General features: G+C 39.0%; 1 protein-coding gene across 10 annotated transcripts in view; it reads left to right on the top strand.

The window, feature by feature from the left end:
* The first annotated feature begins 353 nt into the window (after positions 1-353).
* The window catches only part of PICALM (phosphatidylinositol binding clathrin assembly protein), a 68,294-nt gene continuing 52,217 nt past the window's right edge, over positions 354-16,430 (top strand). For 9 of the 10 annotated variants that reach the window (XM_076328413.1, XM_076328412.1, XM_076328410.1 and 6 more), the window contains exon 1: positions 354-627. In XM_076328413.1, coding sequence (XP_076184528.1) covers positions 498-627 — 130 coding nt within the window. In that variant the 5' untranslated portion in view covers positions 354-497. Of the gene's footprint in view, positions 628-15,471; positions 15,554-16,430 lie in introns of those variants that run through there. The other variant, XM_076328411.1, reaches the window with a different exon arrangement.

Below are 16,430 nucleotides of genomic sequence, written 5' to 3'. Positions count from 1 at the left end.
TGCCCCCGCCCCAACGCTCGCCCCGCATCGGCTCCAGCCCGCCACACCCGCGCAGGGGCGCGCGCGGCCCCACGTGACATCCCCCCCCCACCCCCCGCCTCGTTGCACCGAGGAGCTTCGCGCGGGGCGCGCCGGCGAGGAGGGGCGGTGCGTGTCACGTGGGCGGGGCGCCGGGGATCACGTGATGCGGGCGGCCCGGAAAGATCCGAGGAGGAGCTCCGCCGCCGCCATTTTCCTGCGGCGCCCAGTGTGTGTCCCCTGTCCCCGGCCGAGCGGAAGGCGCGCAGGGGGAGGGGACGGCGGCTGGGGGAGGGGGGTGGGAGGAGGAGGGGTCCCTGCTCGGGTGACAGGTCCGTCCCCGAGGGCGGAGCGGGGGCCGCCTGCGGCACGGCGGGGTGAGGAGTCCGTGCAGCTCCATCCCCCGGCTAGTCCTCCCGTCCCGGCCCCTGAGGAGGGAGCGGAGCCGGTCTCGGTTCCAGCGCCGCGAGCAACCCGCCATGTCCGGCCAAAGCCTCACCGACCGCATCACGGCGGCGCAGCACAGTGTGACCGGCTCGGCGGTCTCGAAAACCGTCTGCAAGGCCACGACCCACGAGGTCATGGGGCCCAAGAAGAAGCACCTGGACTGTGAGTACCGGGCAGGGATGGCGGCCGAAGGGCTTTCCCCGCGCGTCCCGCCGGGCTCCCCCCTGTCCCGCGGTCCTGTGGAGCGGAGTACCCGCTGTGGGGCTGCCTCCTTTCCCGCCGGCCTCGCGGGGACGTGAAGCCTCGTCAGGCGGAGGAGCTCTGTGTGTTTCAGCGTAGGACATTCTCAAGGGGGAGGGGGGGGTAGGATCGGGGACGTGGCGACGGAGAGCTTGGGAGAGGCTGTTCAGCGTATCTGCTCTCCAAAAGGGGCCTTATTAGCTCTTCCCTACGAACAGGGCCCTGGACAATGTGAGTCTCTGAAGGACAGGACTTGCCCCATACCCCTTCCTTAGAGAGAAAGAACCGTGGAGGCCAAGCAGAGGAATGGGCTGTAATTTCCTTACAAATTGATCTCTTTTGTGTTTTGCGAGGGCAGCACTCCCCCATTCTGTAGAGGAGGTGCAGGAGTTTCAAGAAGGAATAGCTGTTCAGTTATCTTCATTCTTTCCCAGATAGTCTACTAGGAAAAAAAATAAATTGCTTCTCTATCATTCTTGTAACTTTTCCATGTAGAAGAATATGTGAAATGAGTGCTTGAGGGGCTGATCTCTCTCAGTAAGGGTGTTCTTAGTCTTATCCTTTCTAGTCTGTCTCCTTCATTTGGGAAGATGGGCCTAAGAGGACTTCTTTAGAACTTCAGTACCTGAGCTTAACATCCTGTACAGGGACTGGCCATTTTTCAGCTTCTATTAAAAATAGATCCAAGGTGGAAAGGTTTAAAAGGTTTTCTATCAACTCTGTTCTATCCAGGTGATTATAAAGAGAATAATGAGCATTGAAGTTCATATTAGCGTGTCTCCCACTAAGCTGTAAGGTCACAGAACTGAGGATGTTCTTGGCTTGAATACCTGATTATCTCACATCTGTTTATTCTAGGCCTTTTAAGGACCCTTCTCTCCCCCCATGCCTTCAACTTCCCCCAATATGTAGCGAAAGATACTGGAGAGAAATGTGTGGATATGCCTTCTCTATGCATGCTTTCTCCTTTCCTCCCACCCATGTCCGTGAGGAGAAGGTTGGGCCTTCATGTGTCTTGGATTTGTGCCTTCCGAGTCGCTCTATATCCAAATAAGAAGACCAGATGATAGTACTAGGATTAATTGTACTGTAGTTATTTCTTCTTTCCACCAAAAATGTCTGACTTAAACCTTTAAGAAATTCTTGGTCTGTGAGTACCTGAGAGGGATGTGATCAGTTTTTTAGGGTAGCCCCAGAACAGCTGCCTCAGTTTCTTTCTGGTATTCCCTCTTTCATTTCATCTCTTGCCTGAAGACAGTAGTAACTGAGTGGCTTTGTTATTTTTGGTCAGCCCAGGGTGTCAGAAGGCTGAGGAAATCTTTGGGCTTTAAGTAACTTAGTCTCAAGTAGAAGAAAACATCTTGTCATATGGCTTATGTATGAAGTCGTGGTGTTACTGGATTTCACACAACAGAAGGGAGGCTTTCTGGAAAAAAAACAAACTTTCTCAGATTTAGCCTGGAATAGTGCTAAAAGTTACAGTTTCAGTAATAGGTCATTTAGCAGCTGAATTATTTCACAGTATAAGCTTTATGAAAAAGAACATCAAACTGACCAGACAACTGCTCTTCAGACTGGTGTGTGTATAAAAGGGTGATGTTCTGAACATGGTTGCTAGGGGACATCCTAATTGAGACCTATAGGATGCTGCTGTAGAAGGGTGCTTGAACTTCCTTAGAAAGCTATCTGGTAGTTGCTGGATGAGACCATTTCTGTATTTCCCTTGTCTACTCTAGACTGTCAAAAAGTCCCAGTTCCTGCCTCTTTCTCGGAGAATTCTTTTGTCAGAGCAAAGGAAACTTGGGTTTTTTGTTAGTTTTACTACTAGTCACTTTTTTTTTAGTGGTTAAAATAGATCATGGGTAGATAAGTTTTTTGTATGCAGCCCCTAATACGTTTGTTTGTTAGGAGTCTCTGTTCCTGGCATCAGGAAATGACACACAGTTTTGTGTTTTGAAAATTTTCTTTGTTCATACCGTTTATGGTTGTATGTTTAAAAATGAATGCTTTTTGCACAAGCTGTGACTCAAGCCCCAGCTCTGAATTATTTGCACTTGTCTTCCTTTTACAACAAACAGTTTAACTACTAGGTAAGTCCTATGAACTGACATCTCACTGTGAATGACAATTAATATACCAGTCTTCATAGGTGGCATGTTTCTTAAATATTTTTTTAATTAGTGTTTAAGTTTTAACTGTCATTATCACCATACTTTGTTAAAGGTTGTGTCCTGGGCGAGTTGATAAGCTGAGTTTTCTAATGCTGTCCTGGAATTATGTCTTAGTTTTGTAGCATTTTCTGTGCCCATGACATACATTCTTGTTAATGTGGTATTTGTATTGCTTGTACAGATCTCAATATCTCTGACTGTCCTGTTTCTGAAATTCTTTCTTTATTAAGCTTGAGCCATCATGAACACATTTAAGTAGCTCAGCCTCACATTAACTCGTACAAATGGGGGGAAATCCAACATAGGTACTCGTGCCCATGATTATTCCTATCCTTATTTACCTTGCTCTTGACTGTCTGTGGAGTTCCAAAACTCCCCATCCTAGGTTTGTATATTCCCTCTGTATTTCCCTCAGTAACTGTTACCTTAATAATCAAAGAATGTAAAAAGGCATTCTTAGACCATGATGATAAAAATACAATCTACCCCAAAGAACGTTCTTTCTCTCCTGTTACAAAGCTTAGCTGCTTGTTTGGTTTGAAGGAGAAGGAACTCTAATTTACAAGTGGACATGGCTTATGATAGGTAGCAACAATCATGTTACGGTCATACATTTGCACTCAGGATATGTTTGGATTTTTTTTCTCCTGTTTTGAAGGTCCAGTCTTATAGCTGGGATGAGGATTCTCTGTTTTGTAATCTCGGTGCTGCTTTTGTAATGATGGATTACTTGTTTTACAGTAATCAGACAGGTTTAATAGTCTTGAAGCCCTCAAAGCATAATTCATGAAATTTCTTTTACAGAAAACCTAGTTTCACTAGGACTTTGTCCTAGTTTTCACACCTCTGAGCATTGATAGCTCAAAGCTGGTTTGTGGGTTTAACTTGTACACTGTGATTTATGTATCCCTTTCTTTTGCGTTTAGCTTTTGGTTGCTGTGTTCAGTGCTGTATGGTGATGCTAAGAACAAGTGCTTTAGGTTGTTTGAATGTAAATGGTGCTGGAAAACTTGTTGCCAGATTTCACTTTTTTTACATGATTCTGTTGGGGGGGTGGTGCTTCCATAGGTATATGTGGTGGATATTTCACGTTAGGAAAACCAGAAGATACATAGTTAATGCCAAGCAGGAGGTTTCACTAGGTCAGTTCAGTGAAATTGCTGTAGCAGTGATACCTCAGCAGCATAAGAATGTGTACGTGTGCATGTTGTGGAGCGTAGTTAAAACACCTTTGATGTGAAACATTTAGGGTTGGGTACTTGAATGAGTATGGCACAGTAACCCTATCTGCTTTTAGCTAATGGAGTAGCGCTCTTTAAAGGAGAATGTGGATGGATGGCTTGGAAGGAAGTTGCAATGCTGTAATTATCCATTCTTAACAGGAAATCTCTCTATAGTTATGCCAAAGTGTAACTTCCTTGACTTCTTATTGTGAAGAAAAATCTGTATTTTTAAGGAAGATGGTAAACCAGCACCCTGCCCTGTGTTGTGTAGATGTTTGTGAGAAACTATGTAAGTGAAAGTAAACTTAATTGAGCTTGTTGGGAATTTATTTTCCAAGTCCCTAGTGTCAGCTGTTTTGGTTTTGTGTAGAAGCTACTACTAGTACAAATAAAAGTCCAGCTAAAGACTGGCTTTATGTCTGTGCTGGAGACAGCTTCCATTTCCAAATGAGATGGTACGCAGAGGGTGTCTTGCAGAACTGAGGGACAAGGATCATTGCTTTTGCCTGTGTCTCACAAGAGATTTGTAGTAAAGCTGGGACAAAACAGTGTTTTAAGTGCTTACCTGCCTTTACATACTGAAGTGTAACGGGGTTATTTCAGTGATGTGGTGAGTTAACTCCTGGTGTCTGTGGATACTACTGCGTTCTCCAGTAGAAATAGATTATCCTCATTCTTTTTATGATATTGTAGTACTTCAACAAATTCATATTTTCTTTCTGGTTTTGGCAGGATTACCTGAAGTTTCTCATGGCTTTGCTTCCCATTTTATAGTTGACTTAAATTTCTGGAGGCAGTCCATTGTTGTTTTTGCTTAGAACTGTTCTGCGTAACTGTAATTATTTCAAATACAGCTAATTGCATTATTACAACTTTCTTTTGAAGTATTCATTTTTCTCCCTGAGTTCTTCCATGATTCCTGTATCATTTCTTCCTTAGCCAACTTTTCCTAACTTTTTACTAGAATTCCTTTGGCATATTTGTTTGTGCCTTTCAGTAGAGTACGAGAACTATCATACTCCTCTAGACTGCCGGAGGGCCAATTTTCTACCACAGCTGCTCATTTGCAGAAAGAATAGCCATTTAGTTCTGCAGCTGTTGTTTTATTTTACTTAGCCTGAAGCAGTATTCTCCTTCAGATGAAGTAAGAGGCAGGAACTAAGGAGGAGAAGCTGTAGGACACCTGCAATCAGCTTACTGTGAATCTTCATACTGCCATTGTTTCCCATCAGCTGTGGTTATTCAGGTGTCATGTAACTTTGGGCTGTAGCTCTAGTTGTGGGGTTTTAATTTTTTTTTTTTATAGTGGTCATCCCTTACATCTTCTAAAAGTGATGCTTGGAAGAGGCATTCTTTTGCAGTTCAGCCTATGACCTAACAATCTATTTCAGTCTTTAGTTCCTAATCTTAAGATCAGTTTTTGATCTCTAGATGTGAAAGTTTAAAGTTGTTCCTAGTGACTTGGCTTACAAAGTAACACTCGTTTGCATAATAATACAAAAGAGATGACTTATCCAACGTGGAATTTAAAGCTTCTCTTTTTTGCATTGTGTGTGTTGCCTTATGTAAAGTACATGATCAGTACACCACAGTAGCAAGTGTTGCTGGTAGAATGCTGGGAAAGTTCACTTGTAAAATGTTACTGACTTCTTGGTCTCCCTGGACCAAGGGGAGGTTTTCTGAAGCAGAGACACCTTTTGTATTTGAAAGCTTATTTTTTTTTTTAACAGCCTTCGTAAATTTAAGTTTCTCAGTATCTTTAAAACCTTTTCACTCATTAATTCTCAAACATCAATTACTTCTTTAAAAATAGCCCAGTTACTACTGGTCAGGTATGCGCATTCTTATTTTCTGTAAACTGTGCAGAAGCTGTTCCTCAAGTGTGTTAGAAGAATCGGGTAAGTATTGTAAATTACTTGTTTATAAAATCTTGAAGTCCTGTAGTAGGACAGTTATTAAACATTTCCAAATAGTTCATAATACACGTTTAAAGCAATAATCTCGAGTATGTGTTCTTACTTCTGAGTATCTTAGCAAACTTTGCTGCTGCAGCAATGAAAACTTTGCTTTGTGTCAAAGAACTGTTTTTTGTGTCCATCAGTATGTGAGTTTAACCATTTCCTGCTGGTTGAAGTCTTAACGCTAGAAGTAGTTGTAATTTGGAGCTGAATGTTATCTTGCAAAGGCTTAGGTAGGAGAGAGATTTTATTAGTGATTACGTCTGCACTGGATTAGATGTAAACAAGAAATAACTGGCCAAAAAGCTGCAGGCAAGTGGAAAGGAAAGAAGCTGATGTTGATATAAAGTTGTTGGTTTTGATATTTTTCTTGGTCTTCTAGCAGTTTTCTCCATTGTGAAATGTGGTCGTGAGCAGGCAGGGTATGAACTTTTATTATCTATGTATCCTTCTAAACTCAAAGGAAGTAGAAGTACTGTTGCACTTCGTATTTCACCCCTAGCTTTACATTAGAGCTTTATCAATTAGCTGGTAGTTTCTAAACCTCAAAATATTGTTAGTAAATTCAGTGCTAACTTGTGGCACTCTCAACTCTACTGATGGAAGATCCAAGTTATGAGTAAGAAGTGACAAGTCGGGTACTGAGACTTGAGAAATTAGGGAACTAAGTTGTATTTAACTGTGTGAAAATAACTTAATGAAGTTAAGTGTTTCATAAAGACTTAACAAATACACTGGATTTCCCGATTGTGACTAAACATCTCCTGTGCTATTTTGCTAAAGGAGCTTTATTAAAGTAATGCTTATCTAGTTCAATTGCAATATTAAACATGAGTAAATTAGGCTTTTATAAGTTTTACCTCAAAACAGAGGGTGTAAAATAACAAGATCTACGCCAACACTTAACTTGGGAGTGTCAATTCTGAGCATGAAGCATAGAAAATTTCCTGGAGTGAACAGTGGTGGCATAAAGGGAAATCCTGTGGTTTTACTTTATTTCATGTCATGACATATACATGGTCTATAAAATAAAAAACACAAAAGGTGGGGTTTATACTCATTCTGAGCTCTCCTATATAATTTCCTTCAGACCTATGTTAATTTACTGAGGAAGAGCTCTCCACATCAACCCCTTCTTCCCTTTCTCCTGAAAAAACACTTTGGAAATCTTCACTTAATATTCTTTTTTGCTTCCTCCCAAGCAAGCAGTCCTGCAGTCACAACATCCGTACGCTCTAGCAGCAGTGCCATTCTAGCAGCAGTGATTATTTTGCTTATGTAGGAAGTGATAAGTTTGCACGGGTTGAAACTGCTCTGGTATTTCACATATTTACTCTAAATATGGTACTTGCATGTAGCTCAGCTATTCCAGTTGTCAACCATGTGCTATGACATCAACAAAATATCTCTATTGCTTGTAACCTTTGATTTTTAATAATTAATACAATTTAAAGCACAAATTATGAATCCTTAATAACACTGTTTCCTAGTCAAATATTTAGTGTATGAATAAAAGTTTTTCCATGTTAATAGCTTGTAAAAACTGATGGTTTTTTATCCTGTTGAAAAAGGTGATAATGCAATTCATATCATTCCTCAATTAGTTTTGTTCAAAAAAAACCAACAAACCAAAAACAACCCACTGGTATTCAGCTGCATGGCATAAGTTTCTAAAGTTACAACGGTAAACTGGATTTCAAGACCCAGAATGGATAACATACAAAGTTTTAAACTAAACTCGGGTTGCAAACAGAAGTAAACATGTTTTAAATATTTAAATATATCTTTTTAAGATTTTTTTTTTATGCCTTTAATCTGGCAGTAAGTCCACTCAGAGCAGCTCTGTGTGTCTGTGATTTGTTGCTCTATCTGCCAAATCAGGAGGTTGAGTGTCTTGGCTATCAAAAGGTAGAAGTAGGTGTCTTCATGTTCTTTGGCATTCTTACAGGCTGCTTGTAACTCGCTTTGCTGTTGGTGATGTTTGGATTCTTCTGGGGTGGCTAATGAGCTGTAATGCGATATGGCAATGTTTCTGTACCTGTCTCTTGCTTTTCAGGTGTGTGCTTTTCATTTTGGGCTTAATTTTGTTATGTAGTATTGTGTCCCTCTTTTTCCCCCTTCTCCCCACATGTTCAGAAATCACATCAGCATTTTACCTACATTTGTTTGCAGTCGCACTTGGCTTATTTGGCTGATATCTCTGCTCTTGCTGACAAATGGGTTGATATTTAATTGGAAATTGGGTCACACTTGAATTTGAATTTGATTTATCCCCATCCCCTTCCCCTCCCTCCCCACCCAGTATTTCCATAATAGTTGCAGCCATCATTGCAACCTATTTCAAACTTTATGAATTTTTCTGATCCACAACTCTGCATTCTTGGCCTGACCTTATTTTTTTTGTGAAATGTTAAAAGTTGTTTAAACTATTGTGATGGTTAAGCCCCCATGCTGAGAACGGTGGTGTAATTTGATCGGACTTAATTGTCTGACCCTTTTTCTGTTTGCCAGAAGCCATTGGTGTTTGTAATTCAGCAAATATACTGTTATGAAGAGATTAAAAATAACTTTCATTTAAAAATCAGTCTGTTAGGAATATTTACTTGATTGTGAATTACAGCTGTATGTAGCTGCTATATATAAAGCAGTTCTTCATTTCTGTATTGATGTAAAGCTAGCTTCATTGAGTCTGGCTTACTCATGAAATGCTTTCATCCTTTACTTCTGTCTTACAAGGGGTACTTAAGTTTAATATTTACATAAATGATTATGTAAGTTTTAGGGGTGAAATTCAGGTGGTTTAGTTGCAATTACTTTTTATTCATCATGAGCTACAACTAGTACTGTTCAAATCATAGTTGCAGTTGAACAGGAAAAAATGCCTTTCTGAACAATATCTTTGTGTTCTTTTTTCCTCTTGACTAGCTAAGTTTGTTTACTATTTAGAAATATACTGGAATCCTTAGGTAGATTTTAATTTTGAATTAATTCTCAGGGTGACAGTCCATGTCACTTTGCTTTCATTGGTACAGACATGCTCTAATTAGCTGTTTTTTATTCAAATTACTGAATTTGGATTTATTATCCTTTTAATAAATTTTTCTGTAATATACTAATAACCTGTCTTAAATTCAGTAGGAGCTCTTTTTCCGTGGAGTGCTTGCATTTCAGTCATGAGTGTCACAATACAGCATTGCTGAATAAAATTTAGAGTATCAAAAATATGTGAAGTGGATTTTAATCATAGGAATGAAAGAAAAGTCAATGGAAACCAAATATGAACACTTTTGCATTCCTGGGCTGTAGTTATTTATAATAAGGGTGTGAAATGCATAGTGAGTTGCTGCATTTGATTAACTGTCGGATGGAAAAGCTCAGGATGCACAACTCCTAACTGTATTCTGTTTGAAACACAAGGACTAGCACACTATGTTGCGCTTTGCGGGGAAAATGATGGTCTGAATACAGACTTCTATTTTTAAGTTCTTGATAGTTAATAGGGAGCTAGCTCAAACTTTCTTCCAGGTCTGTTCAGTTGGAATGCTTTGCCACAACAGTAGCATCATTAAGCCTATCAAATGTAATTAAAGCTAAAACATAAACTAAGTAAATTTCCTAGCAGATTACGTTGCATTAAAAATATGGAATATGTGAAGTTTGTTTCAGTGCTGAATTTGGCATGTAAGTGGATGGAAATCCAGAGAAGCTTTTGTGTTAGTTCTCAAATATCAGGGAACAGCACAGTTAGTTCAACCTCTGATGTTTGGAATTGCATTGTTATGAATTTGAAGCTTTTACGTTTCCAGGGGCTGGTTTTCTGTTTTTTTGTTTTGTTTTTCTTTTTGTTTACACACAGTTATTTTATGAGGAGACTTTCTTCATATTTAATATCTGTAATAAAATACAGTGCATTAGAGGAGATACTTTTGTCCTTATTTTAAGCTGTTAATGAGGACCCTTTGTAGACAGGAATGTGGTCAGCCTTTTGGTATGTAGTAGGGCTGACACAAGATGTTATAACACCTAGGTTTACTATAGCTCCATATTCTTTTTAGCTCGCTGAGGTTTTAACCAGTCAACAAATCTTATTTTGAAGCAAATGGAATAACTATATTTTGCGTTGTTAGAGCCTTTCTTTATGAAACAATTTCATTTTAAAGATAGAATCTGGCTGAAGTCATCTTTCCTTTTACTGAGGACCAAAAGGCAGATGATACTCCTGCTCTTGGCTTTAGTTTATCTTAGAGGCTGTTTGTGATAGGGACATGTTATTGTGCATGGTAAGTAGAGAAATTCCTATCTGAAAGCTGTGGGATATGGAGGATTTCTTTCTGTGTACAACTTCCCTCACCGGTCCAGTTTCAGACTTACAGGTTTGAAGCTCTATGTTTGCTCTAAAATTTTTTGAAACTTGATAACCACATGGTCACTAATAAAGTGCTCACGAACGATCTCTAAAACTGGAGGATGAGGGGAAGAGCTGATCTGGATTTATGAAACTCGGACATAACAGCATTATTGTAAGAGGGTGGGTTCCCCTTTGTAAGGTCCTTTGCTTTATCTACTGAAAATCAGTAAAGCTTAATGTATGGTGCTGGAAAAATACAGCTTCATTTTCCCTCTCCCTGTTCAATGAAGACCGTTCCTGCTCCACCCTAACCTGTATCACAGTATATTTTAAAACTTTTACTCTGAGCAGCTTTGACGTGGGCTGTAAGGGATGGTTTTGATCCTCTAGCTCTTGTGCCCTTGTAAAAGGGTGCTATTCAAATGTGCATTGAAGCTGTACTTGGGATGAGCCAGGATGAGTTTTGTTTGCTCAGGGAGCTCCAAATATCTCGTGGGACATGTTAGTCTAAATTGAAGAAGGAAGTAAAAGCTAAATTAGGCAGGCATTCCCAACATTTCTATTAATAGCATGGAGGATTTTAGCTGTTCCTTTACTTGACTGCCTTCCTTCATGGGAGAGCTGCACACTTACAGTACAGGAGTGTCAGCTGAAACAGTTTTGTGAAGATACCTGTGTTTTGATGAGGGCGGGAGACGTGGTTTTTTTTAAATTTTTCTTTTTTCTTTGAGCTCCACTGCTCTGTTTTATCCAGTTTGCTAGCAGTTCATGTCAAAATCTGATCCTGTATTGGCCAAAAGGAAAGGTATGAAAGTGGCTGTTGGTGACAAATCTCCTTTAATGAGTTCACCTACTTTAAGTGCAAAATGTGAAATAGATGGTATGGAATTAATGGAGCTTGCATTAAAATGGCTGCAAGAAGTATTCTAGATCCAGGTATCTTGAATTTTAGTTGCTTAAAAAAAATTGGTAATTTAGAAAGTAGTGGCACTTTTTTTTTAACAAAAATTACTAGAATTTTGCATGTCACCAAAATATGTTAGCATGGAAGGAGCAGCTTCATGGGTTTTGTTATGCTTTTTTCTCCTATTCCTGCTCGGAAAAATGAAGATTAGTCCCACTTTGGGGTAGACAGAAGTCATATAGAGATGGCTGGTATGTAGATGGCCTTTCACATGAAGAAATCACTTGTGAGATTTAGGGGAAAGAGGAAGAAATAGAAGGAAAGCAACACAATTTCACAACTTCATGTCTAGAATTCATTTCAGACTTTATACTGTCATCTCAGTCCCCATGCTTTTTTATGAAGCTGACTATTTTTCTTTCAGTTTTTCAGCACAGAGAAAGAAAAATCTCAGATGCATTCTGCAAAACTGTCTATTCAGACTGTTTTGTGTAACATCAGGGAGTACAAAACTTAACCTGTTTGATCTGAGATACTAGTCCAAGTGTGTAAACCTGTGCTGTCTTGTGTAATTTTTCTGCCGGTCACTTTGTAGGAGAAGGGTTGGTGTTCGATTTTCATTGAATGATAAATATTTGAAGTTTGAGGATTTGCTGCTTTGCACATTCAGATCATTTGCCAGGATTTTTTTTGTTCTTTAAGAAAATACACTGTATGATAGGCAAATAATTTAAATTGCTTTCCTCCTTAGTCTGTTAACTGAGATTTGGTAAGGAAAGCTTTGAAGCAAGCTTTGGTCAAGTGTTTTCATTGCCCCTGCATTGTCAGTGGAGAGAGAACTCTTACAGTAAAATCTTGAGGGTTACTAGTTTGGGGTTGACCAGCTTCTTTTATAGAAACTGCAGAGGAAAAGAAAAAAATGTATTCCTCAGCAAAACTTGGTCATGAAATCTGTGTTTTGTTTTGTTGCTTATTAGCAGCGTGATTTTCTTGACTTTGCCTTATTTTCCCCACTTTCCCCTTTTTCCACTTTTGTTAGGCTACTTCTTATGTCATGTTTTGTAAGCTCTTAAATCAGAGCTACAGTTTTCATTAAGACCTGTTAAGCTCTGTTTAGTCAGCTAAACCAGCAAGTGATTATCTGACAGGGCACTGCTGTGGGTATTTCCTGAGAGATCAACAGAAAAGTAAGATACACAGATTTTCCACACAGAATAGGAAACATTGCGTAGCTGGATTGTAGCATGATGTGTGTAAAGTTTATTCCTAGTGAGAATCTGGGCTGAAACCTACTCTCTGAGGAGTTTTGCTCCAATAGGTGAGCATTGTGCTATTTATAAGGAAAAGCATATAGCACTGTCTTGTAATAAATAGTACTAATAAAAAAAAAATCTAAATAGTTTGTACTCCCTTCTGTTTCTTATATGCCAGAAAATGTACCACTTTCAGTAAGTTTATGTACTAGGCTTTTGATAAGTCCTATATTAAAATGAATCCAAATTACTTAAAGTCATTTCTGCATTTGTACTCCCTTCTGTTTCTTATATGCCAGAAAATGTACCACTTTCAGTAAGTTTATGTACTAGGCTTTTGATAAGTCCTATATTAAAATGAATCCAAATTACTTAAAGTCATTTCTGCATCTTTATGATGTTGGGAGAGCATGATTTAATAATCATACCATTTTAGGATATGACTTCTTTGGTGTTAGGTGTGAAAGTTTCCCAGATTTTTCCCTTTATCAGGTTAAACTCTCAATTTTGCTACTCTGTGTAAGTATATGAAAAGCAAGTAAATGTGGGGTGTTGGTTTTTTAACCAATATACTGCAGGGGCAAAAGGACCTGTAATATATGCTGTTGCACCATTAGAATCTCTTGACAGTACAGCTTATTTTATACAACAAACTAGCATGAACTCTTGGCAAAAGAAGGCAGAATGATATGTCTGGGTTGGGGTTTTTTTTGTCACTAATTAACCAAACAGCCCTTTACTGTAGATGAAGCTGTAGAGGATGGTATCTGCCAAGAAATATGTCCTACCATGCACTTAAGTATTTTTACAATGCACAGCTTTAATTACATTGAATTTATTGTGCTATATAATTTCCGGTTTGCTGAGGACACTGGTACACTTAGTGCACTGAAGGTATTACACAGTCTGGGAGGTTGCATAGTAGATGATGTGTTTTGGCATGATTGCTTTCCAGAAACTGGAAAGAGAAGGTCATAGTCTGACCAAAAAACTTTGCTGTACGGAGGTGGATGTAAACATCTTCATCTGCAGTTTCAGCACTGATGGAGGTAGGCAAATAGAGAGGTGTAACTCCTTTAACTCAAATACATGTTTCCTGACAGCTCCCAAAGGCATTCAGGAAAAATGTGCCATTCTTGCTCTGAATTAGATTCTGCTTAGATGGAAATCTAATTTCCAAAGTCTTATTTTAAATGGGAGAGAATAACAGATATTCCAGACAACTTTGCTAGAGTGAGTAAGACTTTTGAGCTAGTGAAATGAGACAAGTATTGAAGTAGGAAAACCTCAGATCAGACGGCTTTGGTTATTTCTTATCACTGGTTTTGTCTATTAAACTGTCTAATAAGATGCAGCACTGCCATTCAAAGGGAAAAAAGTGAATTACGTGTGTGTGATTAGTTCTAAAATAGCAAAGATCAGGATAATTTTTTGGCTTGAAAATCTGTTCAGTGAGATGTGATGGCAGGAGGTCAGGCTGGTGTTAATGCTCGATGGTGGTTTCAGTTTCACCATGCTGTAGAATTATGGTACACCACTACTACAAAATTATTTTCTGATGCGTCTTTTAGAAAAAAGTGATGTGGAAGTTTAACATCTAAGAAACACCTAAATTACACTTGTGTGAATACTTTGTGTAGTTAGAAAATACATATATTTAGATTTAGAAACTGTGCTAGAGGTGTTTATGGACAAAATGTGCTATGTGTGAAGTCAGGCGTGTTTTCTCTGTTTTTCTGTAATGCAGGATTAAGGAAGTCGTAGATGTTGGAAGGCAGCATTGACACTTTGGCTGCCTTTGGGTATGCTTTTTAACAGGTTTGATCTGAATCCCATATGGACCAGGTGAGCTCATGGACTGGAAGCTTTGAAGACAGGCCATTTAGCTTTATCACAAATGGTGGCACCAACAACTGTGGGACTTACTCCCACAAATTGAGATCAAGAGTTCTTTGCAGGATTGAGGAGGGTTAGATACTGAAGTGAACCCTAGTTATATTAAAGGCCCACCTTCTTGAAAAAATAAGTTGTCTTGCTGCAAAGCAACTATAAAGTTGTGCTCATTGAGGATTTTTTTGTTCTGCAGTGTCTGCTGTTGATAAAATGGTTTCTCTCTTCCAGTAGGCTGGGCTACAATAATGTTACTGTACCACTGCTAGCAACCTGCCAGGTAAGGGCATATTGTTAGTACTTTGCATGAGTCTAGGAGGTATTTGAGAGCAGTCTGCAAGGATTGGTTGCTTACTATTGGCAGTACAACAGCGGCTTGTCCATGTATTCCACAAGTCTTGTTTTTAACACATGTCCATTAGCACAACCTTTTATTGTATGGAGGTGTAATAGCTATGGAGTATTTACAGAATAAGTTCCTTTGGAGCAGAAGGAAAGGGCTGTAAGTGCATACTATAACCAAAAAAATTACAGTATGCAAAGGCAGATGGCTTGGGCACTATTCTTGTCGGAGAGGAAGATAGAGAACAGCATGATAACATATTCAATGTGTACGTGGTGATGAAGAGACCTGAGGGTTAATATCTTTGGCATCACATACTGATCTCTCTCAGCTATCTATAAACATGTTGTGTGCCTTCTCTATGCACCTTAAGGTAAAAATCATAGGATAAACTTGCATGTGTGCAGACTGTTTGCTTGAAGTAGCTTCATGTTTGCAGTAGGAGATAAAAGTAGTGTTAAAGCTATATAATTTTCAAAGTAATTAGTCTTCATCAAAATAGAAATGTTCTATCTAATGCAATTCATTGTGCTTCCATCCATCCACTGTGTATGACTCTCCATGCTATAAATATTATATTGGATACTTAAATATTTATTATAATATTTAATATAGTAATTTAATATTATACTCTAATATAGTAAACTTAAATATTTATTTCAATATTGAATCAGATGGCCGTCATTCAAAATCAAAGCCTGCCCAGCCACCTGTCCTAATGTGTTCTCAAACAGCGCTGCTCATACAGAGCCCTTAAGGTATGTACCTGCCTTCTAGCTCATCAGAACCTAAAGAAGTAGATGCATCCTCAAGTGTTTGCAGTTACATGCTCTGAAAATACTGACCTAATGTTGAACAAATAACTATTCATAACTTTATTCATGAATGCATTGAAACTAGCATATGATCACTGGAAAAGAATACGTGTTTTTCCCTGGTTTAAATAGGCCAATGGGTTAAATACTCAGATTGAATGTACTGCTTATGCAAGAATTGTCATGTTAGTTGGCCGATAGAGGCATTTTTCATCTTGTAATAAAGAATCACCTTTAGAATATGATTCATAGGCTCATTATTAAGCATGTTTGTAAAGATAGGATCAAGGCTCTACGTGTACAGATACTTTTCAATGGGAATAATGTGTTAGTGTATGTGTGGGAGCTAATACTTATTTTGGACTAGATTTCATTATAAAATACTTCTAAAAGGTACTGTGGGAATTGAATGTAGAGCAGAAGCGCTCAGGAGTTCTAGCATGTCTTGCATAATTCTCAGCCTTAGGGTGCTGCAGCAGTAGTTGATTTGTTGTCTTGTTTAGAGGAAGAACTTAAGGTCTTTTCTTAAGAGTAATGCAATATAGATAAAACTTGGAACTTTGCAAGGATAATGCTTTAGCAGAAGAAAAATACTTGGATATCTGAAAAGCTGTCATAAGAAGTGTTACTGAAATTAGAGGGGAAGAAAAATCTTACCTGTATAAGTAACCTTATACATCCATCTCTTCTTTATATGAAATACATGCAATTAGAAGTTCACAAACATTTTGGAAATCACAAACAATGTATACATGGTGCTCAGGAAGAAAACTTTGACAGCAGTGTTTGGCAGAAAATTTTTTATCTCTGATCTGGATCG

The sequence above is a fragment of the Aptenodytes patagonicus genome, chromosome 1, assembly GCF_965638725.1.
Source record: "Aptenodytes patagonicus chromosome 1, bAptPat1.pri.cur, whole genome shotgun sequence".
Lineage (NCBI taxonomy): Eukaryota > Metazoa > Chordata > Aves > Sphenisciformes > Spheniscidae > Aptenodytes > Aptenodytes patagonicus.
This window is presented reverse-complemented; position numbering and strand designations above follow the sequence as displayed.